The 27,816-nt window shown below is 39.9% G+C and overlaps 1 protein-coding gene across 1 annotated transcript in view; it reads right to left on the reverse strand.

The window, feature by feature from the left end:
* Positions 1-4,021: 4,021 nt before the first annotated feature.
* Positions 4,022-27,816, reverse strand: part of INPP4B (inositol polyphosphate-4-phosphatase type II B) — a 426,088-nt gene continuing 402,293 nt past the window's right edge. Inside the window, exons 25-26 of the mRNA XM_067567968.1 lie at positions 4,825-4,896; positions 4,022-4,280 (exon numbers count right to left, since the gene is read on the reverse strand). Coding sequence (XP_067424069.1) covers positions 4,199-4,280; positions 4,825-4,896 — 154 coding nt within the window. The 3' untranslated portion in view covers positions 4,022-4,198. The remainder of the gene's footprint in view (positions 4,281-4,824; positions 4,897-27,816) is intronic.

Below are 27,816 nucleotides of genomic sequence, written 5' to 3' on the forward strand. Positions count from 1 at the left end.
TTTGATATTCATACGCTAATTAATTGGCCTATGGCTCTGGCCTGAGCTAATTTGTCAGTGGCATAGGGGGATTGTCCTTGAAGATTTCTGTTGATTCGTCAGGGAGGCTCTGAAAACCTGGTTCCCCTCTGGTCAACAGCTGACACATATACATGTAATTGGTGACTCTTTATCTGGTATTTTTGCTGCCACCATCCAGTATTGAATCTTTGTCTCGCTTAGATTTAAACAGTTTCAGTCTCATCTCTTCAGGAACTGGAAACCCAAAGATACACTCTAGCATGTGGTAATTATTAAGTGGCGTAACTTTGAGAAGTTGCAGTCAGGTGTCTCAATAACTTAATCAGGCTTATTCTTAGAGTTTGAGAAAATAGAGTATCTTCTCTGGCACAAGAAGCACAAATGGAATCTAACGTGGAACTGGAAGTATTAAAAAAAAGTTGTATACACACAAACCTCTTATCGTACCCTACGTCAGTCTGTCATAATCCTCTTATTTATTTACTGATATACATATGGATTGGGCTGGGTCCTGCCTGAGTCCGATGTCACTTCTCAGCACAACCCTTGCTGCTGGGTAACTGGGATGGCTTTGGGAGTCCTTCACTTCCACTGAAGCATCTTTCCCCTCCAAAGCCCGCCAGGATCTATCTAAGTGGGGAGCTGCTGGGGTGCAGGACACCAAGCTGAGCTCCCTACAGCCTCTTCCAGTTTCCTCCTCAGAGCTCTACTAACCCTCGTTCAATTAGCCCCCCCTCTAGGCTAGTCTAGCCCAGCCTTCTGTCTGACCCTCCGATGCCCTGGCCTCATTCCCAGATCTCCCTTTCTCAAGATCCACACTCCAACTGCCCCTTGACCATCCCTAGAGGCTTCCTCCCTCTGGTGATGTCACTGCTGAAAAGAGCTGAGAACTTAAAGACAGGTTGGAGACAGACCATGTATCCCAGTGATGACTGAACCTGGTGATATTCTCAGCAAAAAGAACTCTCAACCATGCTTGTAGCACTTTCCCTCACTTCACACTTCAGGCATTATAGATTTCAGACTGACACACATTGATAATCCTGGAATCCTATTACATAGCTATAGCGTGTTTACAGCTTTAGCTCATATCCCCATCTAGCCACAATTTCCCTTCTCCTTCAAACAAGAAGACTAGAGGTTTTGAGTCTCGCTCAACATATTGTGTGAACACAGATGTCTAAAAACATTAGTGAAAATAGGTGCTAAGGGATTTGAAAAGTAATCAGTCTCTTAATCCATTATAACCAAACTGGATTAATCTCTTCCAAGCGGATACATGATAACATTCTCAGAGCAATTAATATAATTGATTTTTGGAATCAATCAGGTAATCTCAATGGTTATCACAGAGCATGCTGTAGGAAAAGAACAATGGATAAAGTTCATATGCATGGTTTTACTTAAAATGGGCCTGGGGAGGGAATTTGTAAACTGGATTGAAACGCTATTGAAACACTCACAGTCAGTGAATGGGAGAAAAGGTTTTGATAAAATCCCTTCTCCTTTTTGTTTGCTTCAATCCCTAGCTACTCAAATGTTTAATCTGCATGTTGTGATCAAAAGCAGTACTTGTAGGCCCACCACAGTATTCTAGTCCTCTCACTTGCAGATGATGTATTGTTATACAGCATTGCTATTACCTGATTTTGTTAGATATTGTTAATGGATTTTGGCTTTAATCGTATAAAGAAGCAGCTATGTTTCTCTAGCGCACAGCAGTGTCCTAGTGTTTAACAAATAAGGGGAAGGAGGTTTTAATCTCCTTGCATGATTTGTGCAGACACAAATGTGACTTAGCATTGCCCCCTTAGAAACATCTCTCAGACATTTCCGCCCTAAAAGGCTGCGTCCCAGTGGTTTCTGGCATCTGTTTCCACACGGGCAAATGTCGAGAGTTTTATAAGTAGTTCTTTCTCCAGAATTGCAAGATGTAATTTTACTTTTGTGTAAATATATTCAAGCACAAGACTTTGTTAACGAAGGACTTGTATACATGATAAAGTTGCACTGGTTTAATTAAAGGTGTGAATTTAAACCAATATAGTAAAACCGTGCAAAAAGGTTGCATTGGTATAACTTGAATCAGTTTTAAAACCAATATAGTTAAACCTGCGCAAAAGGCTGTGTGGCCACTCTTATTTCAGTATGAGAGGCTTATTTTGATTTAGTTCAAGTCAAATAAGAGCAGGTTTAAATAAACTGAAATAAGCCATTCTATAGTGAAATAAGAGTGCCCATACAGCCTTTTGCACAGGTTTAACTACATTGGTTTTAGAGCTGATTCAGGTCATATCAGTCCACCTGTCTTGCGTAGACCAGTCATTAAAGTCACAGTTGCTCTGTTCCAGTGTGTTTCCTCAGATGTTAAGGCACCATTCACACCTAGCACAAAGCCAGTCTGTCAGCATCAGCCCATTACCTTCACAGTATTCAACCAGGTCAACACACTTATTTTCAGTTCTACAGTATGCTATCACCCTCACTGCACACATCAGAGAAATGAACATCACACTGCAATGTAGACCTTAAGTCTGACCTGTTACGCGTTATAATGATATAAGCTTGTTTCTATGATAAGTGCACCGTGCATGTCAGTGAATGCAGGAGAGGAAAGTTAGGCACCCATTCTTGAAAATGTTGGTGTAAAATATTTTCTATATATAACTAATGCTTGCAGTCTCCCTTCTAGCCATTAGCCCAGTGGGTAGGATATTCACTTGGGAGGTGGGAGACCACAGTTAAATTCCCCCCTCTACCTGATGTGGAGAAGGAATGTGAACAGGGGTTTCCCCTTTCCCAGATGAGTGTCCTAACCACTGGACAACAGAGTCAGTCTCATACACTTTCTTGCTCTATGGCCCAATCCATATTTAATTATTTATGCACAGAAGAACATCTTCAACAGGAGAGATTGAGAGAGACCCATATCAGAATAGCCTGGTGCACAGGGCCCTCAGTCCCCCACATCCTAGGTGAATACCCTAGCCACTGGGATAAAGGTTATATATAAGACCTCCTCTCCCAGCCCTTTTGTGTGGAGTTAGGTGTCCTCAGAGTAGAGTCAAGACTTGCAGATGAAATAGGCAGGGCAAGGCCTATCTGCATCTGGTCTGAGGATCCTTCTGGGTCTTAGGAATGATAGGCATCCAGGTGCCTGCTTTGAGACAGCAGTGTGCATGCCACAGAGGTGGAAATATAGGCCTAGGAAAGTTTAACAGCAAAAATTTAGGTACTGAGTGAGTTTAGGTGTCTATAGGGTTTGGCAGTAGCTGAGCAGGGGTTTTATGGATCACAGTAGTGCCTAAATCTGGGAGTTAGACACCTAAGTCCCTTTGTGGAGCTGGACCTATGCTAATGTTAGGTATAATATTTCTTTCCTTTGTCCTGTACCTCAGTTTACTTCTCTGTTGGGGTATAGACCAAAGTTTAGTCATTTCCGGATATATATATATATATATATATATATATATATATATATATATATATATATATATATATATATATATATATATATATATACACACACACACACACACACACATATATACACACACATACACACACACACTTATGTTATACAGTGTGAACACTGAGAGAACAAAAGTGACACCAACTCTCCAAAGAAAAATATTTACTAAATTTCTCTCCCTCTCTCAATGCTTAACAGTTTACTTAAAGTCCATGAAACAATTGTGAATATTGTTAACAACAATTTTTTAAAAGATAACACTTAGGGGTTTCCCAAAGTTTTCATACTAGTTACTTTAGCACATGTTCAGATGCAAATATAATTATCCACATATATGTGCAGGGCTCTTCTCTGGGAAGATTTACCCTTTTCAGTCTCTGTGGAATGGTTTCCAAATCCTCTGAAGGGCACACCAGCTCCTAAAAGCTGGGAAACAAGTGTTAGTTCCACAGTTCCATTCAAACTCCCTTGGAGTCTTTGCAGCATCAGTCAGATACACTAAAATTTGGTACCCTCTTCTCCAGTGGGATAAGGGGACTAGCAATTCTTCAGCCAGGATCCCACTCCATTTATTTATATACTTGTCCCTGTCCCCTTCAGTTTACATTGATTTCGCTCTGAGAGAAACACTCTGGGTGTGTCCTGACAGGTTGCTTGCCCACAATGGAAACCACAGAAGTGGTTTCAAACAGCTAATGAGCATGCCTAGTACCCCACGTCCCAATTTCTGGAGGATTCTGGCCCATCCAATGATCCAGCGGAGTCATCCCCCCTGGCTCCAACAAGTCTGCAGGCACATAATACATAAAAGGCATGTAATACACACTACAAGCATGTGGGTTAAACATACACTTTATAAATAGAAAACTGGCTGGAATTTATCTTAGGCACTTATACACGTGCCATCGCTGTAGCATCTGTGCATTTCACAATTGTTGATGGATTTATCTTCACAACACCCGTGAGATGGGGAAATAGTATTATCCCCATTTTACAGATGGGAACTCAGACACAGAGAAGCTAAATGATTTGCCCAAGGTCACACAAGATCCCTGTGGCAAAGGAGGGAATTGAACCTGGGTCTCCAAGTACCAGGCTAGTACCCTACCCACTGGAAAGAGCAGTAATGGCAATGGAAGGGGGCAACTGCAATGGAAGTACTGGTGAGACTTGGACAATAGAGAGTTAAGTGATTCCCAAGTTCTACAAGAACTATGACCTGAGAAGGTATGTTAATGAGCGAAGGGTCTCCTCTGCAGACTTCAGGAAGCCTTCCCACAGTAGGAGACCAGCTGTGAGAGCAGGTGTTTCTTAATAGCTCAGCCACTTACCTAACTGAGCTGTGAAACAGTCCTTTTTTCAAAATAATGCTTTCTCCATCAGATTGCCACGGGTAGCTTACCCTGCAAAAATATGTTGTTCAAGCCATATTTGATTCCAAATCAATTTTATGCCAAGATATTTGTTGTAAAAAACATTGTGACAAATCAATGTGACAAAATATTAAATGATGAACACTGTAGTGTAAATAGACGTGGTTCTGACTAATAGGGCTCATAAACCAAAACTCTACAACAGACTGAAATAGTTTATCTTGAGATTGTAGAATACTCAATATCAGACAGACAAAGTTTTTTCCCCACCTTCCTGCTGGCCAGTGAGGCATCTGCCAAGGCAACACCCAGAATAGCTGCCTGATTTTCAATAGTTAAAATCAGCAGATTCTGGTGCACAGGATTATAAAGTAATACTTCTCTTGCTGTCCCTCCTGAAGTGATTGTACTTCACATTTTTATAACACTTCATATATTGAAAGCAATATACAGAGAATAACTAGTTTATCCTCAAAACACACCTCTAAGTATTATCAGCCTTTTAGAGCGGGGGGAAACGGACACAGAAAGATGTAGTGACTTGCACAGAGTCAGAGCCAGGATTAGTACTTGGGATCACCTGTCAGCTCTATGCTTGTTCCTACATACCACACTTCTTTATAGCTACACTACATGTCCCTAGGGCAACAGGGTGGCTTTGTAAAATTGGGTCTATCTGCACAGTTGAATCAGCCAAGAGTCAATTTCTGCCAGCTGTCTAATCTTCCAGTACAGCCCTCCCTATCAGCTCCAGTTCACATATGAACTGTTTCTCCAGAGGGAGGTACAGATAGTCTTAGCAGCATAGAATCTGCTAAATGGGAAAAAAAGAAAGAAAAAAAAATAGGTTAGGAGATTTTGAATGGCTCCAGATCCCCAGACAAGATGAAATTTAAAAAATTAATACAAATTAGAGATTAAAAGGGAAGAGTGTTTTTAAAGTGATTCTGAACCTCAGTCTTGCACAGGTAAACTGAACAGGCTGTTGTTACTGCAATCAGCTATGTTTGCAAGATACGCATTATATAATATATTTTAATTCCATTTCCCAGCCAAATCTTAGCCTCTCAGTGAGGAAGAAGCTGAGTATTAATCAGTCAAATTATTGTTAAAAATCAAAAAAATCCATATTCTCTAGATTCTCATTTAGCCTATTAACTTATTTAAGAAAGAAAGAGAAGCAGTGTATTCTAAAAGCAGTGTATTCTGTCACATGTCATTTTATAGGAAGCGATCAGAGGCAAACAGGAATATTCCAAGAAAGCAAGAAAATTCAACAAACACAAGTGATACGTAGAGTTTAAAAGACAAGATGGCTCATGTCGCTCTGCTCTAACAGGGGGTTCAGCAATTGTTACCCTAGTAAAATACTTGGTTGCACCCTCTAAAAGGGATTTTCTTTCCAAGAAATCAATGGACAGGAAAATCAAACCTGGCTTGGGAACCAGGTATCAGGCTTCAGCAGCAGCTGTAAAACCTGTCTTCTGTTAGCCTTTCCAGAGCTCTCAGAATTTGGATAGCATCATCTGACTGTCTGCACCCAAGAACAAGAAATTGAAATTATTGCTGTAAAATATTTCAGTGTTTTTCTAGTTTTGTCACTGACTCCCTAAGATCTACAACTGTGATCTATGACATCAAGTACATTTGCAAAAAGACATTTTGTTTTAAAATCTAGAAGGATGATTCCCAAATTAAACAATACAACATCATTGAAGTACTTAGAGGGAAAATTATTTGAGGAAACAGATAATTACACTACTTTTAGTTATCTTACAGTACAGCTTTAACAAAACAACACAGAAAAGACATCAGGACATATGACAAACACAGATATTGCTTTTGTAACATCATGTCATCTAGACTGTGGTAAAGGAAGGTAGAACAGCATGAGGGAGGAAGATCACAGAATAACTTTAAGTCACCCCCATGACCATCAAGAATAACTGTGACACCAGACTCATATGTCAAAGGCTTTCACCCTGCAGTGAGAAAGGCTGTCTGTATATTCAAATGGATATGGCATGGGAGTATGGGAAATACTTCAGTAGGGTTATTCTACAGAATGTGAGAAATCCCTAAGTCAAAAATGCATTTAGTTTCAGACCCCAAGCAATTGACAGAAATAGATGAATAATAGACTACTGTCTATCAGTGACCTAGCCAGTGCTTCGGAGAGGTACTACAGAGTATGTTCAATATTTTTTGTAGTACCAGAAAAGTCAGGTAGCATCAGAATAGTCTTGGACTTCAAATCACTGAACAAATGCACCTACGGAGTCAAATACAGATTAGCATACTTGAATCCAATTCCATTTACAATATCAGTGGGGAATTTTCTGTTGTACATACCTCTCAAGGTAGCATATTGTGTTCCAATCAGAAAATGACATGGAAGATTTGTCAAGATTCATGGTTCAACAGATCTATCACAAAGACATTTTGACCAGCAACATCTCGGACGACATTCACAAACAAATGTCCTGATTAATCCTTACTGCAGACCTAAGAGAGATTCTATGGTGACATGCATTGTAGAAATAACGAAAAGAAAAATACCTCAGGATGATATTTAGGTCAGAGCAAGTTCAGAAGAAAAAAATCAAGCAAGACTCCTAAACAGCAATACGTCTTCTCTACGTCTGTCATTAATCAAAAATCAGTGTATCTGATCCCCACTTATGGACTTCTGGATAGTTAGCAATACGTCAGAAGTTGAGTCTGCATAACAGAAAAGAAGGTCCAGCAGATACTGCCAGTTGTATCCCTGCATGTGTTACATTCCTTATAAAACTCTTGGGTATGCTACTTTCATACATTAATATCCTGACATGGATCTGCCCCTAAACATATTCCTTTTTCCCCCTCTGGATCTTCCATCAAGCCAGGAGAAAGAAGATTAAAATAATTGCACTGTCTGAAATGTTGTTCCTTTTTAAATAATGTACAAAAAGAAAAAGATTTTTCCTAGTGGTAACAGAAAGGATAATTGACGGGAGGCTACTCTTATAATCAGCTTATCTGGGGGAAAATGGCCAGTTTCAGAAAGTTAAAAGAAGCATAAAATGGCTAGAACTGAAGATAGTCTTACACTGAAGCACTTCCAATATTTAATTCACGGAATTCATTATAGCATCCATCATATACTGTCTGGTACATGTGAATAGTTAAGGAAACCCACAGATCTCCAGCATCCACAAAGAAACCTCCTACCAACCTTAGCGAAGACAGATTCTATCTTTATCTATCCTCCACTTTTAGATGGATTGGCTGAGCAGAGGGAGAAGAGATCAAAGAGAATGGGAAGGTTTCACAAGGAGGTTTTCAAGATGCTTCCCAAGAACTTCAGAGATCCAGGGGCAGACTTATTCTCATCATGGACCAGTTCCAAGTTTGAAAAGTTCTACTCCAGACAGAGTAGGCCGGGAGCAAGTCTTGCATATGCCTTTCTGACAGCTTTACTCTTGCCAAGAACAAAATTCCAAAATGGGACAGCACATCAGTAATGATCACTCCATATTTAGCAAAAAATGTCAATTCCAACCATTAATCTGGACTCATAGCCCACTTCCTCAAGGAGAAATGTCCTGTCCAAAGCTCACCCCAACCTCAGAAATCCACAACTGGCAACCTGGCGTTTGATGGAGACTAACTATTTTTAAAAGGGCTACTACAATGGAGAGGCCTCTACCCTACAAATATCCAGGAGGAAAAAAAAAAAAATTGGTAAGAAGTTATGTACTATGGTGCAGATTGAAATGTCGGAAGGGAAAGAAGGGAAAGTCCCCAAATACTGGAATGTCATCAGGGATCACTTGATATTATCACTCTGAATGTATAAGTTTTCAACCTTATTTGGTGCGGTAAGGGCTTATTTGTTCTTCTCCCCCCAGTAATGCAAACATGGTCTAGTAGTTCAATTATGGCACTGGTTTTGGGAAGGCTGGAACTAGATCTGGTGTAAATCAGCATAGAACCATTGACTTGGAGCTATGCTGACTTATACCAGTTGTGAATTGGGCCATAGATTCTATTCATGGCTCCGTCACTGACTCATTGAATAACCTTGGGCAAGTTACTTAACCTCTCTATGCCTTAATGATGCTCCGCCAACTTTGCAAAATGATTGTGCGTGCTATGTAGGTACTAAATTGTATTATGAAGATTCTTAAGAATGTATTCATTCCTGAATCTGTTTCAAATCCACAAATGAAGCTGGAAGCTAAATTGGGTCCTTTGATTAATCATCCATTCAAAACCCTGCATTCCTCCTTTCTGTACTTGTCGTAAAACATAATTGTAACTTTTGCTGTAAGGGTTTGAAATTAGGGGCATTATTCATGGAAAAGTCATTTTGTACTTTCCCAGTGGGCATGGTATTGTGCAGGGTTTCTCAACTTTCCCACAGGAAAATAACTAGAGGCAGCGCTATCACTAGAGCTGGGCGGAGAAAGATAATTCCGATTCCCAGAGGATTTCACTCTTTTGAAATTTTATTTCATTCCAGTTCAGAATGAAACTCCAAAGTTCTCCACAAAAGGAGGTAAAACCTCAACTCTGGGGCAGTCTACTGGTGGTGGGGGGGGGGGGGGGGGGGAGGAGGGGAAGAGCTGTCCTGGAGCCATGGACCCTGGAAGCCTAGACTCATAGAAGTCTGCCACATGGGCTGCCAAGGAGTGGGTGAGTAAGGTGGGGCAGTCTGCATGCCCTAGGCGTGGGGTAGTCTGCATGGTGGGTTTCTCTGGACCCAAGGACCTGGAAGCCCTGCGATCCTCCATCCTAAAGCAGTCTGCATGGCGGGCTGTCCCAGAGCCACAGACTTTGGCAACTTGGACTCCTCAGCAGCCTGCCAGGTATGGCTGCCAAAGAACTGAGCAGGCAAGTTGGGCAGAAACTAGGCCCATTTCCATTGGCAGACCTTAGTCATCATTAAACCAGCTCCATGAAACATTTTTCATTTTGACAAATTGATACATTCCAACGAAAATCTGTTTCTCCAGAATTTTTCTGCCAAGCTTCTTGTAGCTACAAGCTCTGCCTGTAATATGCTGAACACATTACTCCTAATATTACAGTTGGAATAAAAGCCCTCTAAATCCCTTTGACAGTGACCCTTCAACAGGTATGTAAAATAAGATAACACTGGAAGTAATAACTTGATCAGTTCCCATCATTTTGACATGAACATCCCAACACCTCCCTCCCTAAAGAAATATTTTTCAAACCAAAGTTTGAAATGCTCTTCTTTTATCATTGTGTTCTAGTTTAGATACCTAATCATTTTTACAAGTTTATATCTCAGCATTGGCAGTCTTTTTAAAGTAATGCCAATTAATTTCTTGCTGCAGTTAATCATAACTGCAATTTAACATTTTAATTCTGGTAATGTGACTCTTGAAGCCTATTGTTTTGCTAAATAGTGTATCCCGCTATCTGTCATCATTTCGGTGCACATGACCCTAGCCGTTCAAAGAATTCATCAGCATGAATCTCAATCCATGAGGATTCAGTGGCCCAAACAAGGAGGTCTCTAGCATCTCAGCCTCGATCTAATGAGGTCTGTGTGGCCACAACTGCTTTAAACAGATGAAACAAAAGTAGCTTCTGGGGTGCAGAAACAATTACTCCCTATGCATTTCCTGCCATAGAAACTAAACTATAAACATACCGAGGTATCATGAGCCTGGCATGGAAGAAAGGCAGATGAGATGATGGACATGGTAAGGGCACTCACCAGGGATATAGGCTACTCAGGTTCAATTCCTGCTGTGCCTCATTTATATTGACTCTATAGCCCAGTGACTCTCTCTTTCTCTGGTCAGTGGATGTTTAATTATTTACATGAAGTGGAACAGCTCCAACAGGTGAGATTGAGAGACACGGATTGTTGCCCAGTGCACTCACCTGGAATGTTGGAGACCCAGCTTCAAATCCTTGCTCCAAATCAGGGAGAGCAGGGAATTGCATCTGCACCTCTTACGTCCCAGGTGTTTAATTCCCTTTGAATTTTGCTGTGTTCAGTTGTGCAAAACTTTGTTTTAATTCCTCCCCAAATGAAAAAAAAAATTCCTGAAATCTCAGGAATCTTACTTATTTGCATAAATCCAAAGTAAAAAGCAGCCATCCTTCAAGAACTGTATTTAGTAACTACAGCTTTGCAGGCAAAGTATACTAAGTTAAGAAGTAAGGGCAAAAATCAAACAAACAAAAGGTCAAAACCACCAAAAAAATCTGTCTGAAAAAATGTGTCACTTAAAAAAAAAATTATCAGCTGTGCTCTGCCAAGCATTGTTTAACATTATTTTTTCTCTAATACCACTCTCTGGAGTTCTGTGTTCATCCAGACCCTATCTCCCCCTAATACTTCTTTGGGAAGTCCATAGGGTCCGCCCTTAGCTTCGTCCTATTTTTCCAGCGTGGTACTAACTTCTTCATATTTAAACCCTTCCAATGTCATTTTCTTTAATGCTAGGATATGACTTTCACATTAAAGGGTATATACATTACCTGCTCTAGACAAGAAGATCCAAGTCAAGGCACCAGTATATTGTGATAGCTTCTGAGATTTTATCCATTTAGGAGTATGTTGGGGGGGCTTCTGAGACCAAGAACTCAGCTCAACTCCAACTCTTCACTGAGGTTTCTTTATTTACCGCTTGAGTTGATCAGGCTCAAGGGTAAGGGATGGGTACAAGGGATACCACACATCCAAAGTTACCCAGAAATCCTCTTCCTTTATATATGTTTACTCATCTCATTGCATTTACTATATACTGCATCACATATTTTTGGATTGGACTGGTTACTTTGTAGGAACCAGTCCCTGTACAGCATGCTCCGTTCATGCACTGTTCATACTGGACCTACTTTTTTTTTAACCTCATCTGTACATTCCCAATTTATCATGTCCATTGTTATCTTATTCTTTGCAGGAGCATGCACAGGAATTTAAATTTGACCCGTCTTGGAGCGGGCATGTTCTGTGGCCCCCCCCAGGAGGAGCTCGCTCTTCCCTTCTCCCCTAATCTCCCCCTGCCCCCACCCTGCCCCGGCAGGAGTTGGCAATGGATGGACCTGATCCAAATCCCTGGACTTGAATCAACCCAAACTCTGGGGAAAGGGTGGATTTCAAAATGTAAAGAGCTGGATCTGAATTTCGCAGCTGGGGCCTATATTAATTATTCATAACCAGCATGTGAACTTCTTGAGTCAAATTAAACAGGTCTTGCTCTGAGGGAACAATACATGCTACTTCAGTTAGTAGGGCTCATATGCTTCTGTTTCTCTTAAGGAGCGTTCATGGCATAGTCTCCGACTCCTATAACAGTGAGAAATGGCCATGAACACTATTTGGAGGAGAAATTCAACAACATGGTTAAATCTTAGGCTTCTCCTCAGCTGCTTCTGGGCCTGATGCACAAAGTATGCATAAGGGAAGTTCTGTGCTGAAAAAGGTGTGTGGTTTGAAGGGGATGAGGAGGGGCAGAGTCTGGCAACATACACTCTATGCTGCATGTTTCCTTCAAAAAGTGGAATAAATTATGCCAAAAAAGAAGCCATGTAGGTTACTGCTGCTTGTGACAGTATTAACTGTCTTTACGCTCTCTATGAACTAGAGCTGGTTGATTAACGATCATTTACAAAACAGTCAATGACTTTCCTCTGTCAGTTTTTCAGGAGTAAATCATCTGAAAAGATTTATTTGCACTTTTTAAGCAGCTCTAGAGGTAGTCAAACAATATTCAGAAAGTAAATTATTCATCTTCAATACACACCCCTACTCACCATTTGATCCAGGTAATTAACCGGGCCCTGGTCTACACTTACCTGGCGATTTGCTGGCAGTTGAGTAGAGTAGCTTGCATAACTCCCATCAACTGCTGTACTTCCCTTCTGTGCAGTGTCTTCACTGCACTGCGCCACTTGAGGGGGTGGTTTTACAGCGTCGACTTCTGGATCAATTGAGCGGATCTTCATTGACTGCTCAATCAATCCAGAAAGGTTGATCTGACAGCGGCAACTTTGCCACCGTCAGTGTAGACATACCCTGGGACATGCAAATGTAAGACAACCTATTTCAGGCAGCAGGAGACCAGCAGCCTGACTTCCACTCCATATGCTTCACACTTTGCAACAGAAAGCCAATGGTATAGGCTCAGGTGCCAACCTGTTAGGTTGGCACAGAGCATTTGACTCATTCTGAGGACCTGAATAAGCTGTAGGAAAGGTAAGACTGCTGAGCAGGAAACAGGCTGAAGGAGCCCCCATTTGGAGAAACAGAAGAGGGTTGATATAGTGGTCGACCTGGCCAAGTTAGTTTTAATCCACCCTTGAGTAACACTATTAGTCCCTCAAATGATAAATTCACTCTCAAACTGTAAAAATCCTGAACATCTTGAAGTCTGACTCAGATTTTACTCAAATGATACTTAGCCAAACTCTGACTGAAGTCAGGGAGCCGTAGGGCTTGTCTAAATGCAAAGTTGCATCATTTACCTAAAGGTGTGATTTTAAAGCAATTTAGTTAAACCCTCACAAAAAACAGTGGGAACACTTTTCTGTTTAAATCAGGCTTATTTCAGATTATCTTAAACTTATTCCTAATCAATTTGAGGTAAATTGCAATAAACCACTCAGAATAAAATAAGAGAGTTTCCACGTATGATAAATTGGTGGCTCAGCTACCTTGGGTCCCCACTTTTCTTTCTCATGGAGGGTCAGGATGCCCTCCATAGCCCCTATTTCCAGGCATTGGCCAGCCCGGTAATACCCTGTGGGGAAAGGGACCCAGATCAGCCCAGGGGCCCTAACAGTAGCAGCTATGCACTATCACCAGTGCTTCCAGATGCTACTTTACCCTGGACCGCTTCTCCCCTTTCAGCTTCTGGGGTTAGGCAGGCAGGCAGGTCTCCCAGAGTTCTCCTTCACCTGGTTCTCTAGTATTTCTCATCAGTCACCACACTCCTCTACTCTCTCACCAGCTGCCTGGCTGGAGCAGGAGTTTTTAATCAGGCCCCTGGCTGGGTCTTAATTGGCCTCAGCTGTGCCTAATTAACCTTCCTTTAGTTCACTGGGAACAAGGCCTGGATCATTCTAGAGCTTCTGTATCTCCCTCCTATCATTCTCTAGCTGCCCTCTAGCCTTGCTGTCTCACACATGCAAGGATTTGTACTGATTGAACTTTACAACTTTAACAGTGCAAATTTGTATGAGGACAGGTCCTTTGCATACGGGCCAAGTAAGAACTGAGTAAGGACTTCAGGATTTGAGCCAGCAGAAGTAAAACAAATGTGTAAGCCATTAAATATTGATTTTCATTGAGAAACCACACCAGGGGATGAGTGTAGCACTCAAGAAGTGCAAGAATACAAGTGCCAGACGTACCACAAGATGCTGTTCCAGCGCCCCCCAGCAGTGCCAGAATTGTGTTCCGAAGCATTCTGGCACAACTTAAGAGCTGAACCCAATGATTAATTGATGGTGCGCTATGTGGCTGTCTTGGTTTTTCATGTTCTACATGAGAGCAGGTGGAGACTCCTAAAGCTACACTGTTTTGACAGAGAACCACCACTGGTACTTTTACTGCTATGCTGTCATTATCTTCAAAAAGAACAATCAGCAAACTTCCCTTCCAAGATCTCATTCATTATAATTATAAAAATTTCTCAAGAACAAAGAAAATGTTGAGAGCTCTGAGGGATGCTTTCTGGTGTACTCCTAGGTATTCTAGTTTCTTCCCATCTCTCCACCCCTGCTGATGATTCAGCTGTGTAATAATTCCCTAGCTAGAATGGGAGGGGGCAATGAAGGAAAGAAAAGGAAGGAGACTGGAAGTCAAAGCTGTTCTTCTGAGATGCTAATGTGTTTTTTGGAAAGTCACCCGATGAAGAAGACAGTTATTCACTTTAGCAACTGCTGTCTTTATGCAGTGAAGCTGCTGAGTTTTGATGGTTTGTACTGTCAATGTTATTTCTGGGTCCTTTTACTCCACTTGTTTCCCTGATTCCAAGGTAGTCTGTGTCAGCTACTGTTTTGCTTTGGGGTACGATTTTTCCATTAATCTATTCTTATTTGTAGTGCTTAATTTTCATTTGCTGTGTATGATTTCTTGTTTCATTATGTTTTTAACTTGTCTTTCATTAATATTTTTATTTTCTATTAGGTTTAATAAGTTCCTCAATAGTCACGTATGTAAAGTCAAACCAAAATTCCAAGAGCTGGACCCAGAGGCTTTGAAAATGCAGAAAGCTGTAGCCTTATAAAACCCCTGAGCTGTGTGAATGTCATTCTGGCCACGTGACAGTCAGCTACTGATCTAAATGGCTGTTGGATTCAGATAAGCATACTATAAAATACTCATCCTTTACTCTTAAACAGCAGTGTCTAGACACGATAAAAGCATCATGTGAACCCAAAGATAAAACATCACACTTCTATTTCTGGGTGTTGGTGGTGGTGGAGATTTATTTGTATTACAGTAGCACCAATGGAAACCTTAAGGCTCAAAGGTTCAAAGCAAGCAGATAGAAAATACAGTCTTCAGTGGCCTAAAATAGAAACAGTGAATGAACTGTGCTAATTAAGCCCTAACTTACAAGTGCAAATTAGGTTAATTAAAAATAAACAGACATATCCCATTTGTTAATTCCAATATAAACGAATGGAGATGACAAATTTGATCTATATCCATTTGCTGGGTTAATTAAAAATCAGGTATTCAACTGCATTACTAAAGAAACTTTTAATTCCTACAAAGGTTGTTGGGCATATAGAATTAAAAAAAAAGACTACACTGTAAATTAAAAGAGAATGTCTGTTCTCTATTAAAGTTCAAAGGTTCTGTTCCCTGGTAATGCTAAAAACCCAATGTGCATTAAAATTTATGTGAAACAAGCTAATAGTTTTTGCCTGAGGAATTTTGCCCAAACAATCAAGCTTTTTAATAGCAAGTACAGCATATTTCTACCAGTTTGCAGATTGCCTTTGTTGAAACTTTGATACAATGTTAATACAAAATTGCTGGCCTCTTCTCCTACCACTACATAGTGGGCCTTTGCTGGAATGATGCCAGCCTTGCATCTGTCTTTTGTCAGTCCCTTGTTTAAGAAGTCATCTGTTTTGGATGCAAAAGGACTGACCAGTTTTGCATCCACTTATCAAGTGAATCATGTTGACAAAAGGCTTTATATATACTTATCTCATTATGTCATCTTCCTAGCGGTACATTTTTTTAAACTACAAACTGGTACGTTCCTTAATGTGGTACGTGATCTCTTACTTTGGGGTTTGTGTAAATTAAAATGTTAGACAAACATCTTATGTTTGAAAGCCCATACAGCACTTTGCAAAGCAGACAAAGAAATAGTTATGTCTGAATTTTTGCTGAACAGAGACAGTTCAGTGAACACTGATCCAACAGAAATAGAGATTTTATTAGAAAACCTCTGCTGCCCTCCATCTCTCTCTCTCCTCCTACTTGCATGAAATAATAATCCAGATTGCCTTGACATGGAAATTCAGTTTATTTAGCCAGGTTCAACCTGCACCAGCCTTTTCTCTATAACAACCATAACAAATTAGTGCCACATGCATCCTTTTTCATAAACACATCTGTTGACACTTAAACAGTGCCAATGCAGTATGCTTGAACAGAGCGGGAAAGGAAAGCAGAGTTTGTTGCCCAATGTATCAGGTAAATGGACCAAAATACATCTCTAGTATTACTCCACATAACTGATATATCCCTACTAGAGCACCAACATTCCAGGGGATGAATGAAGATGACACATGGAGAGGGGAAACATATTATATACTCACAAGCTCTCAATTTGAGAGGAGGAAAATGGCACCTGTGACAAGGTTTCACCATATGAATTACTCCACCAGACTATGAACTACAGTTGAGGGTGATGGAGATCTTCTTCTGGAAATTCTACAAAATCTGTGTTGTTTTATTCACATAGTTGATCTTATTAAGCAATAATTCCTTTTATATTTCAATTACTGCTTTGCTTGTAAATTTGGTTGTAATTGAACATATTCTATAGTTCAGAACAGAGTTGCTGACCTTTGAAGCCATATATCTTCATTTAAAGGAAGATGATTGTGTATTATAAAACCTGTTTCAATTACTACCACTAATTACAAAAGAAGAATAAATACAACTTATTTAAGTATGATAAAGAATAATTAACAATCAGCTGTCATGATAGCAGCTTCTGACTTTTGTAATGCTGAGTCGTGGTTGAGAGAATCAGAATCTGTTTGATTGCACTGGAAAGAAGGGCTTTCAAACAAAATTGTAAATTCAAGGTCATCCTGCAAAATATGCAAACGACACAGAAACATAAAGCTCATTTGACAACAAGTAATTTTAAAAAAGCACTTAAATTTAATTATAAATGTAAGCACTCTAAGGTTGTCAATTTTTTTTTTTTTTTTTTGGTAGTTAATGTCTCTTACAACAGCTTGTCTACTCTCAAAAAAGTGTTTGGAGCTGAATTTTCCCAAAGTTGGGGGAATGATAGGATTTAGGTTTCAAGTTCAGCCCCATCTATGATGGAAAGTCCTCACTTTCTTAGTTGTTGATACTGGACGCTTATTGATCAGTGTGGATACCAGTGAGACACGATATGCCTGATTTGCAGATCAATAAAGTTTAATGTGCAAGGTTTTCTATAAATATACTAGTTGAATACAAAGCCTAAAATTAACTACAATATATCATATTCACTAAGCATGCAGAGCTAAGCAGTTACTCAGAAGGCTGTATACTGGAACAGCTTTCTTCAGGGGCCCCGCCAGGGGGTCAGTGGATCCTCTGGTCCAACTGGCAGCACCTCCCACGGAGTCAGGGATTGATGGAGCACACCCCTTTGTCTAAGTGGTAACTTCTTATACCCTTCCATAAACAGCTTTCACCTAATTACCTCTCTACTCATTATCATACATGCTAATTACCTACATTGGGTTTTCACCCTTGACTACATTCCCTTCTCACCATGGTAATTGGGGTCTTCAAAACAACATCTGGTGTAAATGTAATGCCCCCTTGGCAGTGAAAAAGTGTACCCTCAGACGTTCAAGGATAACTTGTTGTTCCTATCACTGCTATCTATGTGCAGCTGCAAGCAATACATGTTGTGTATTTCACCTAGTTATGTGCTGTGGTATGCAGAAACTGAGACATCTGCAAGATTACTATTCATACTACTATACAGTAATCCTATTCATTTCTGCCAACCAGAAGATGTCATGCTACAGGGGTCAGAATAGCCAAGCAAGCAACTAAAGCTATGCTAAGCCTGTAAGACAGTGGTCAGGCAACTCAGACTGCACTGGGCCTCCAACACTAGTCAAATGGGCCCATTGACTTCAGTGGGGCCCAGATTTCACTGCAGGTTTTAAAAATACAGTGGTGTAGTTTTGGGGATGGTGGAGATTAGATGGAAGTGTGCCAAGAGGACCAATAGCAGGGGGGGGGAAAATTACAAACCCTTGTAATACTCAATGTATCAAAAAATAAAATAGCTCTTAAAAAATCAGCTAAGAGAGGGACGGGCCATAGGTGAATAGTACTATATTAACATGTCATTTATAATTATGCCCACTCCTGCTTTGACACTGGACACGGGTGAGACAAAGCACCATCAGCCAGTCCCTCTATGTTTTGAAATATCAGTATGTAACTATCACTAGGCTAGGCAACCTTAGACAGGTTTTAAAATATACACATATCATATTTTCAAAGAGTTTGCTCACCAGGCAAGTTTTTCACAGCTCTAATGAGGACTTCAGACAGAGCTACATGGTCTTTATGAAGGCTTGAAGTAGAAGAGAAATGCCAGGAGAGGCAAAGTAATTAGGTCCTTGGTGTGAAATTAACGGCTAGACTGTAGGCATGGAACAAAAATGAAAATTCTAGAGAAAATTAATTGCCTTTCATAAGCCACTGATCTAGGCGCAAACTATATGTCATGAGATGATAGGAAACCTATAGTTAGTGGGAGCAAAAATATAATGCTGATAAGCACTAATGACATGTCATCTACTGTATATGAAAGTGAAGATAGGACAATCACTATCAAAAATATAACCATGATAATGATGCACTCTAGGGAAGTATAAAGTCTCTTAGCACTATCAACCCACTTTATGTGCCAATTTTGTGCTTGAGTCTCCTGTGTATATATATTTTAAGAATATCAACAAACTTTTTAACCAGCTATTTGTCTTGGCAAACCAGGCTTTCTATGCTCACTACAGGCTTTTATAGGTTTCTACACCACTACACATGTTGTTTCATGATGGAGTTAGATAAGTCACAGTGATTTCTTCTTTTGCAGAAATAAGTGGAATGAGAACCACCTCTGAGAAAACCGGAAAATGATTTCTAAGAGCTGTAGAAAAGGAGTGTGGGAAGGAGTCCCTTAGGACACACAGCAGCTCAACTACTGTACTATTCTTTAGGGAATAATCTTACACTGCTGGGGAAGGCAGGATGTTCTAATAGGGCTCTTGCAACTCCAGTTGCATGACCTAGAATGTCTATAATAAAGTTATTCTGTGCACAGCCTGAGGAGCACAGTGAACAGATTATCATGTTTGATCTAAGTGTATAATATCATAACAAAGACAAGCAAGGCCTATTGGGTCGTCCAGTGCACTACTGTCTCTGATAAGGATATTCAACTCCAGGCCGCCTCTTGGCACTACAGCTCTTTTGTACCAGTTTGGCAGCACAAAGGGGCCATAATGTTAATTCAGTTAGCCAACTGTGGATTCTCTTGGCATGAGGAGTCCCAGGACTGCACAAAGCCCACACGAATGCGACATGTTGGGATGTGGCTCGAGTGTTGCTGCATTCTGGCAATCGTTGGTTGACAGACGGGGCCATTGCAGCCAGCACAACTTCAAGCAGTCTCAGAGCTGCACTAAATTGTGCCCGGGGTCAGTTAGAGACGGGGGTTAGTTGAGAACCACCTTTATTCCTCTCCCCCTAAATTCCTCAGCCACAGTTGAGGATTGAGTTGTCTATCTGATTGGAGCCTAAAGAAAGACAAGACTTCTTTACTCTGGCAGAATCAGCCAAAGATTTAGAGTCATCTCAAGAAAGAAAGAAAATACATAGAGCTATTCTGTGAGAAGTTCCCATGATCGAAAGGTGAAAGAAGTTCCAGAAAATCTGAAAGGTTAGGGACTGCTGAAAAGTTTTAAATTCAGAATATCATAGCGTCATTCTCTCCTCAAACCACAGGCTAGCTTTTTATCAGGTCGCGACACCATTATCTGGGACTCAGAAATCCTAACTCCACAAGGTGGCCCAAGGCTGTAATGGCAATTGTTGCCTAACCTCAGCGAAATATTCATTCCTGCATGGAGATGACTTACCTCCTGTAAATATCAAGAATCAATAGTTAGTATAAGTGAGTTTCAATTCACTATTGTATGCACTGTAATTCAACTCTTGAGCCCAAGCTCTGATAAAACTTCAGGTAATTTTAATGGAACTAGAATTTGGTTCTCTGTGCTAGTTTCACAGTGCTGGTAGAGACTGTGTGTCCTATACGGATTTAACGTACTGTATAAGTGAGAGAAAAGGCCCTGCTACATAGAGTTAAGCATTTATTAAATATAGATGCCTGAATAAGCATTTAATATAGGTTTTCTATTTGATTTGTCAGCTATGTATTCACCTGAGGCATGTAGCAAGCAAAAGTGAAGGAATATGGGTAATGGTGTTCAAAATCCAAATAACCTGTCAGGCATTGTTAACTCTCTAGCCTAGCTTACAGGGAATTGAGATCTGAGGACCACTGGTGCTCTCAGAGCCAGAGGTAACTGGTTTAGTTAATTAATAGAATAAAGGGCATCTTGGTTTTGATGGAGTGGTTATATGAAAGGTTAGCAATAAAATAATAATTTAACTTCGTGCGTTTGCTGAAAAATGATGCTTTTTTTCTGAAATCTAGAACAAAATTGTAACAATCCCAAGAACAGTGCTGTAGGTCTTGCATTTGTAGATTACTACAAAAGTTTAAAAGTATTCCCAGTATAATTATAGTGGTTATAACTATAGGAACTCTAGGTAAGGTAGAAATATTTTCAATTTTTACTCCCTGATTCAGCACCTTTGATAGCAAGAGAATCCTTTGGGTATGGAACAAACAGCTGACAAACCCTGCTGCCAAAGCCAGCAAAACTTAACTGCATGGGCTGAATTTCAGAAGTTCAATGAACTCACAAATTGTGCTGCTGAAACGTACTGACCTTCTAATCCGTACTGGCTAAATAGTTTAGGATTTTTCTTTTTTATTTCCTAAAAGGGGGTGGGGGGGAAGGAGGGGAGAAATGAAAAGGCACAAATTTAGCTTTTATGTATTGTTGTGGTTGCAAAATCAAGAATGAAAAAATAGAAAATTCCTGAAACTAAGATTTTTCCAGCAATGCAAACTTGAACACATTTCACATGCAGAGCTGGGGCAGATTGATGCAGAGAGGTACTGCCTGCCTACCGAAGTGGCATGTCCTTTGCCAGCAATTGTTATCGGAGAGCACTGGCCCCCTGCAGTTGACTTCAGCACAAAATAAGAGGCCTGGTTACAGTCCCTTTTAAAAATTTGGCCCTAAAAGTAAGCTTCTGTGCAGTCTTGTTTGTTATTAATACTATCTTCATCAATGATTTGGCTAACGGCACACAGCATACGCTTATAAAGTTTGTGGCTGATACTAAATTGGGAGGGGTTGCAAGTGCTTTGGAGGATAGGATTAAAATTCAAAATGATCTGGACAAACTGGAAAAATGATCTGAAGTAAACAGGATGAAATTAAATAAGGACAAATGCAAAGTGCTCACTTAGGAAGGAACAATCAGTTGCACAAATGCAAAAAGGGAAATGACTGCCTAGGAAGGAGTACTGCAGAAAGGGATCTGGGGGTCATAGTGGATCACAAGCTAAATATGAGTCAACAGTGTAAGACTGTTGCAAAAAAAGCAAACATCATTCTGGGATGTATTGGCAGGAGTGTTGTAAGCAAGACATGAGAAGTAATTCTTCTGCTCTATCCCCATGCTGATTAGGCCTTAACTGGAATATTGTGTCTGGTTCTGGGCACCACATTTAAGGAAAGATGAGGATAAATTGGAGAAAGTCCAGAGAAGAATTACAAAAATGATTAAAGGTCTAGAAAACATGACCTATGTGGGAAGACTGAATAAAATCGGGTTTGTTTAGTCTGGAGATGAGAAGACTGAGGGGGGACATGCTAACAGTATTCAAATACATAAAAGGTTGTTACAAGAAAGAGGGAGAAAAATTGTTCCTGTTAACCTCTGTAGGATAGGACAAGAGGAACTGGGTTTAAATTGCAACAAGGGTGGTTTAGGTTGGACATTAGGAAAAACTTCCTGTCAGGGTAGATAAACCCTGGAATAAATTGTTGAGGGAGGTTGTGGAGTCTCCGTCATTTGAAGATTTTTAAGAGCAGGTTGGACAGACACCTGTCGGGAAAGTCTGATAATGCTTGGTCCTGCCTTGAGTGCAGGGGACTGGACTAAAAGACCTTTTGAGGTCCCTTCCAGTCCTACAATTCTATCCCAACACATATAGGCTGTGCAATGGGGCAGAACTAATGTTATGGAAGTGCCTTGCCTGTTGGGCCTTTCTGACTATTGAGTGTTTGCAGCCTTACTGTTGTGTTAGTGTAATAGATTATTAGTTCAGATCTTGAGCTGGTCATGCCTGGAGCTGATAGTTTCTGTGCGATGGCAGAGCTGAGATTACTCCCTATGGCTGGATGTACTGTATACTTTGCTCTGCTAGTTCATGTTCCCCTCTAGCCAGTACATAAAAGTAGCATTGATGAGCTACTGAAAAGGAGACATGTATTGCTGTCTTCACTTGAGGGAAGGTTACCACAATGTGGAGCATGGTGAGGGTGCGGAAGAGACTAATGAAGTAAAAGGAAAATCCTGGAGGACAATCCAAACTCACCACTACTATATACAGCGTACCATCCTGGAAGAGGATTCAGTATAGTGCTTATTTAATGGGAGTCAAACACTTAGTGAGTGGTCATCTTTCAGAGGAAAACTGTGATCTAGACACCAGTAAGATAATCAGAACTTTTTCTTTTCCTTTCTGGGTATTTTGATTCTATCTGAGTTAAATACTAATTTGACTATGTGGAAAATGCTAGTACTTTAAGTGTTAATAAAGTTACTTCTCGCCTGGATATGCTTTTGATGATGGAACTTTTCATGAGACACTGATCTGACTGGGAATGAAAATACTCCTGGAACAATAATTTTCCTTTACTTTGCAGATCAACAGGCATTGAATTCAATGAGCTCTGCTCTGCTTTGCATTGTAAGAATTAAACTCAGGGCTGCCTTTATTAATTAAATTTGAAATGTATCTGGAAGGGCACTGGGAACCGAAATAACAATGGTTAATCATGAGATGCTTAACATTCCTTACAGAGCATCAATTTTGTTTTGTGTGGTTGTTAAAATGTACTTTTAAATAACTAGTTTGGTTTTAAGTGGTTATATTGCAGAGAGAGTGTTCATTAAAAGGCAGGATTTTCAGAAGTGCTGAGCACCCACAATTCCAAGGGAAGTGAATGGGAACTGCAAGAGCTCAACCGCTCCAAAAATCAGGTCCCAAGTATTTTTCCTCTTCCAAAACAAATGAAAGCGATTTTGAAAGCGGATGGAGGAATCCAAGTATGCAGGATGCTCTAGGCAGCCCAAGCTGTATTAAGATGTTCAGAGTCCATCACTTTTTCCTTCATTTGAAACGCAGACAAATAGTCGCTGTGGGTGTTGAGATAAATTGTTTTGCCAACACTCATATTCCACAATTTCAGTGATTCCAATATTCCATGATTCTAGACAGCTTCCTCAAAGCTGTAGAAGTATGACCCAGAAATTGTAGGTGGGAAATTAAGCTTCTGGTATTCAAGCCTCTCATCATTTGGACCCTAATCTCAAATTGTGAATATTTATTTTTGTGTGACTGCTCATTTACTCTCTTCCAGTGACAGCATTGTATACTCTGTCACTGACTTACTGAATCACAATGATTCTAGATATTTGACTGGCCACCTTACATACTGTGCTGTCCACATAACTTTAAAAAGAATACTTTTTAGCCTTCAGTATGCATTACAATAATTTGACATATCTGCCAATATTGGTCTAACACAGTGATTCTCAACCAGAGGTATGCATACCCCAGGAGGTACGCAGAGATCTTCCAAGGGTACATCAACTCATCTAGATATTTGCCTAGTTTTACTATAGGCTACATAAAAAGCACTAGAGAATTCAGTACAAACTTAAATTTCCTACAGACAATTACCTTTTTATACTGCTCTGTATACACTACACTGGAATGTAAGTACGATATTTATATTCCAATTGATTTATTTGATAATTATATGGTAAAAATGAGAAAGTGAGCAATTTTTCAGTAATAGTGTGCTGTGACGATTCTGTATTTTTATGTCTGATTTTTTTAAGCAAGTAGTTTTTAAGTAAGGTGAAACTTGGTGATACACAAGATAAATCAGACTCCTGAAAGGGGTACAGTAGTCTGGACAAGTTGAGAGCTACTGGTTTAACATACTATGCAACCAGTAGCCTATGTGAGAATACAGATCTTACATAGAATTGAAAATCTTATCTTTTAAATGAGTTTCATTTTGAGAGGTTTTAAAGTAACTTCCTTCTATCATAGTGAAAAGTTCAGGAAGACAATCTGTTTAACCTACAGTCCCGTTTCAATATTATTATAAATTGCATTTGCAAGAGAAGTGAGGACATCATTCACGAATTGTTCAAATTTATTTTTAATTTACATTTATTTTGTTGCTGGACGGACGATTGGACGAGTGCCTGGTTTTATTGCTAGGGTTGTTTTATTTTTTTCCCCCTGATCAATTATTTGTACAGGATTTTGATATTGAAGTTTCTGGAAGCTGGTGACCATAATGTTGTAAGAAGACCTTTCATCCAGACAAGACTATGCTAGCTGCTTTAAAAATGGTTTTATGTCTGGATTTTTTGTATGTGGTGTGTGTGTGGGGACGACGACTTTGTCTGTTATATGTAAAACCCCTGTTATATGTAAAACCCCTAATATTTTTTAAATTACTGGTTTAAATGAGACTTTTCTAGAACTGTCGCTAGCTCAGGATGACCTAATTTAAACTTGATTGGACCAAGCTGCATGGATTCAAGGTAGGCCTTGCACCTGATTTGTCCAAAGATTTCAGAGGGAGGTGCTGCAAGACTGAAGACATTTGCATCAAGAGTAAGGCTGAGAAGCTTTACCTTTTGGGTCAACAGTTCAGCTGAGGGAAGACTGATTGCCTTAGGGAGAAAATGGCATGATATTGACAAACAGGCCACTCTAACCTTTGATCAGTCTCTCCCTGGGCCCCGCTTGTGAGAAGAGCTGTACCAAAAGAACAACACTGTTTGTTCCTGGCTCCTTGACCATGGTCCCAGCTCCTACTCTGCTAGAGTCCAGAGGACTGAGAGCTGAAGAGTTTGCAAATGCCATGTTAACTTTACATGTTAACGTCCAATGAAATCCAAAAACGACTGTCAGACTTAGATAGCAATCTCAGGAATGTATTGAGAATGCATTTGATTTTATATCATTTTCCAAATTTCATTACAATAAGCACCTTGGAAAATAGTGTGAACTGTGTTATTTCTGCTGTCGTAGACTGCATCTTGGCCTCAAGAATATACCACCAGAATTATGGTATCTTGCTGTAGCGCTTGTAGTGGTAGGAATAGAGGCGTGAACGTGTATTCCCATGTGATGCTGTCTGGAATACCAGTGATTTATAATAATGTTGATATTGATATAAAATTACAATGACTCTTACAAGGTATGCTATGTCAGGTACCATTGAAAAGGTTAAAATTTGCTAAGTATAACATTGTTTAGATGTATCTTTGTACTGTAAATTATGGATATGTGTGATACATATGTGTACCCAAACACTTGAGCTGTGCCACTGGGTTCACCTCCTCCACAGGCAGATTAGAGTCAGCATTGATAACTCATCAAAGGCCATTACCTTTACAATGAGCCCAGGGAGAAAAGCTAGGATGACACCTATGAATCAGCAGGACATATAGGGGCATGCCATTGGTCAGAGGGACTGCCTTTCCCTGCCCATGTGCTGAGAGCTTGTGTTGAAAAAAGCCACATGGCAGACCAGAAACTATAAAATGCAGCTTCACCGTCTTCTTCATTCCTGCTGCTTACCTCTGGATCAACACATCTAGAACTGAAGCTGTGTAACAAAGGACTGAGACCCATCCAGGTTCTGGGTGCACCCCAGAGGAACTGTACAAGCCTGCATACACCACATTTCTGCTAAGAATCTGATATATATGAACTTTGAAGTCATTTGTAGGTATCTGATTGATTTAATCATTGAACATCTCTCATTTTGTTTGTTTCTTTCATTTTATAATGAACCTTTAGTTTTAGTTACTAAAGGATTGGTTGGCACCTGGTATTTTGGGTAAGATCCAAATTTATATCGATTTGGTAATATGGCTGACCCTTTGGGGATCAGCAGAACATTTTTGGTAAAGGGAATAGAGTTTTAATAACTTCTCTTTACTAGACCTAGTTGCTAATTGGGAGCCAGAGACTGAAATACAATAAAGGGGTTTGTTTTAGTTTCCTGATTTTCCTGTTTAGTTTAGTTTAGTTTAGTTTCTGTTTATTTTAGTTTAGTTCCTGTTTAGTTTCCTGGTTCTCAAATGTGCCCTACTACTGTACCCCTTTCTGGAGTCTGATTTGTTTTGCGAACCCTCAAGTTTCACTTCACTTAAAAACTACTTGTTTACAAAATCAGACATAAAAATACAGAAGTCTCACAGCTCACTACTGAAAAATTTCTCACTTTCTTATTTGTACCATATAATTATCAAATAAATCAACTGGAGTATAAATATTGTACTTATGTTTCAATGTAGTGTATGCAGAGCAGTATAAACAAGTCATTGTTTGTATGAAATTTTAGTTTGTACTGACTTTGCTAGAGCTTTTTATGTAGCCTGTAGTAAAATTAGGCAAATATCTAGATGAGTTGATGTACCCCTGGAAGACCTACACATACCCTTGGCTGAGAACCACTGAGATAGACCACAACCACACAACCTAGAATTCTCAGGCTTCTTTCTTGTGATATGGATTACAATAAGAAAACGGAATTGCACAAATATGACTAGTTGCCAAACTGGAAAATGGAACAAACATAACCCAGGCTTCAGCAGTCCCAACGTTTGTCCAGTACTTGCATGCTGAACTAGCAGCTGTACATCTTCAGATCTGTCTTCATTTTGGCTTTTCAGTGGTATATTATATTAGAAGTAGATATTATGATACATTTTCTTGTTACACAGAGTCTTGTGCTGAATAGTGCACCATGATAAAAAATGACTGAGCAGACTGCTGAAGTAGAAAAAAGGCTTCATCTACTTGCAGGAAGGCTGAGGCTGCTATTATATAACTATATCGCTGTACTAGTTTTTAAGCCCTGAGTATATTAATCAAAATGCCAACACTCAGAATACTTAATGATTTGCTATTAATTTTAGTTAATTTTCTTAATAGTTCTTTCCCCCCCTCAATTGCTTTTCAAATGAAATCAGAACAAATGGGGCTTCATCCAAACAAGAGGTTTATAAGGGCTGTGGAATGCATTGACCTAGGTGACCCTTTTACATAACTGAAAATGATGCTTCCATAAAAAGACCATTCACAATGACAAATTTGTCTGGAGAGAAGAGAGGCGTGATGTTCATTGTGCTAATAATGAATCAATTATTACTTGATTAAAACTTCACTATGTTCTCAGATTGTGCCTGATCGCTGTATGAGTAACTAGTGTGTGTGTTCATTCACGCGAAGG

This window comes from Emydura macquarii, unplaced genomic scaffold, assembly GCF_026122565.2.
Source record: "Emydura macquarii macquarii isolate MOO-44397 ecotype Brisbane River unplaced genomic scaffold, CSIRO-AGI_Emac_v2 contig_2834, whole genome shotgun sequence".
NCBI lineage: Eukaryota > Metazoa > Chordata > Testudines > Chelidae > Emydura > Emydura macquarii.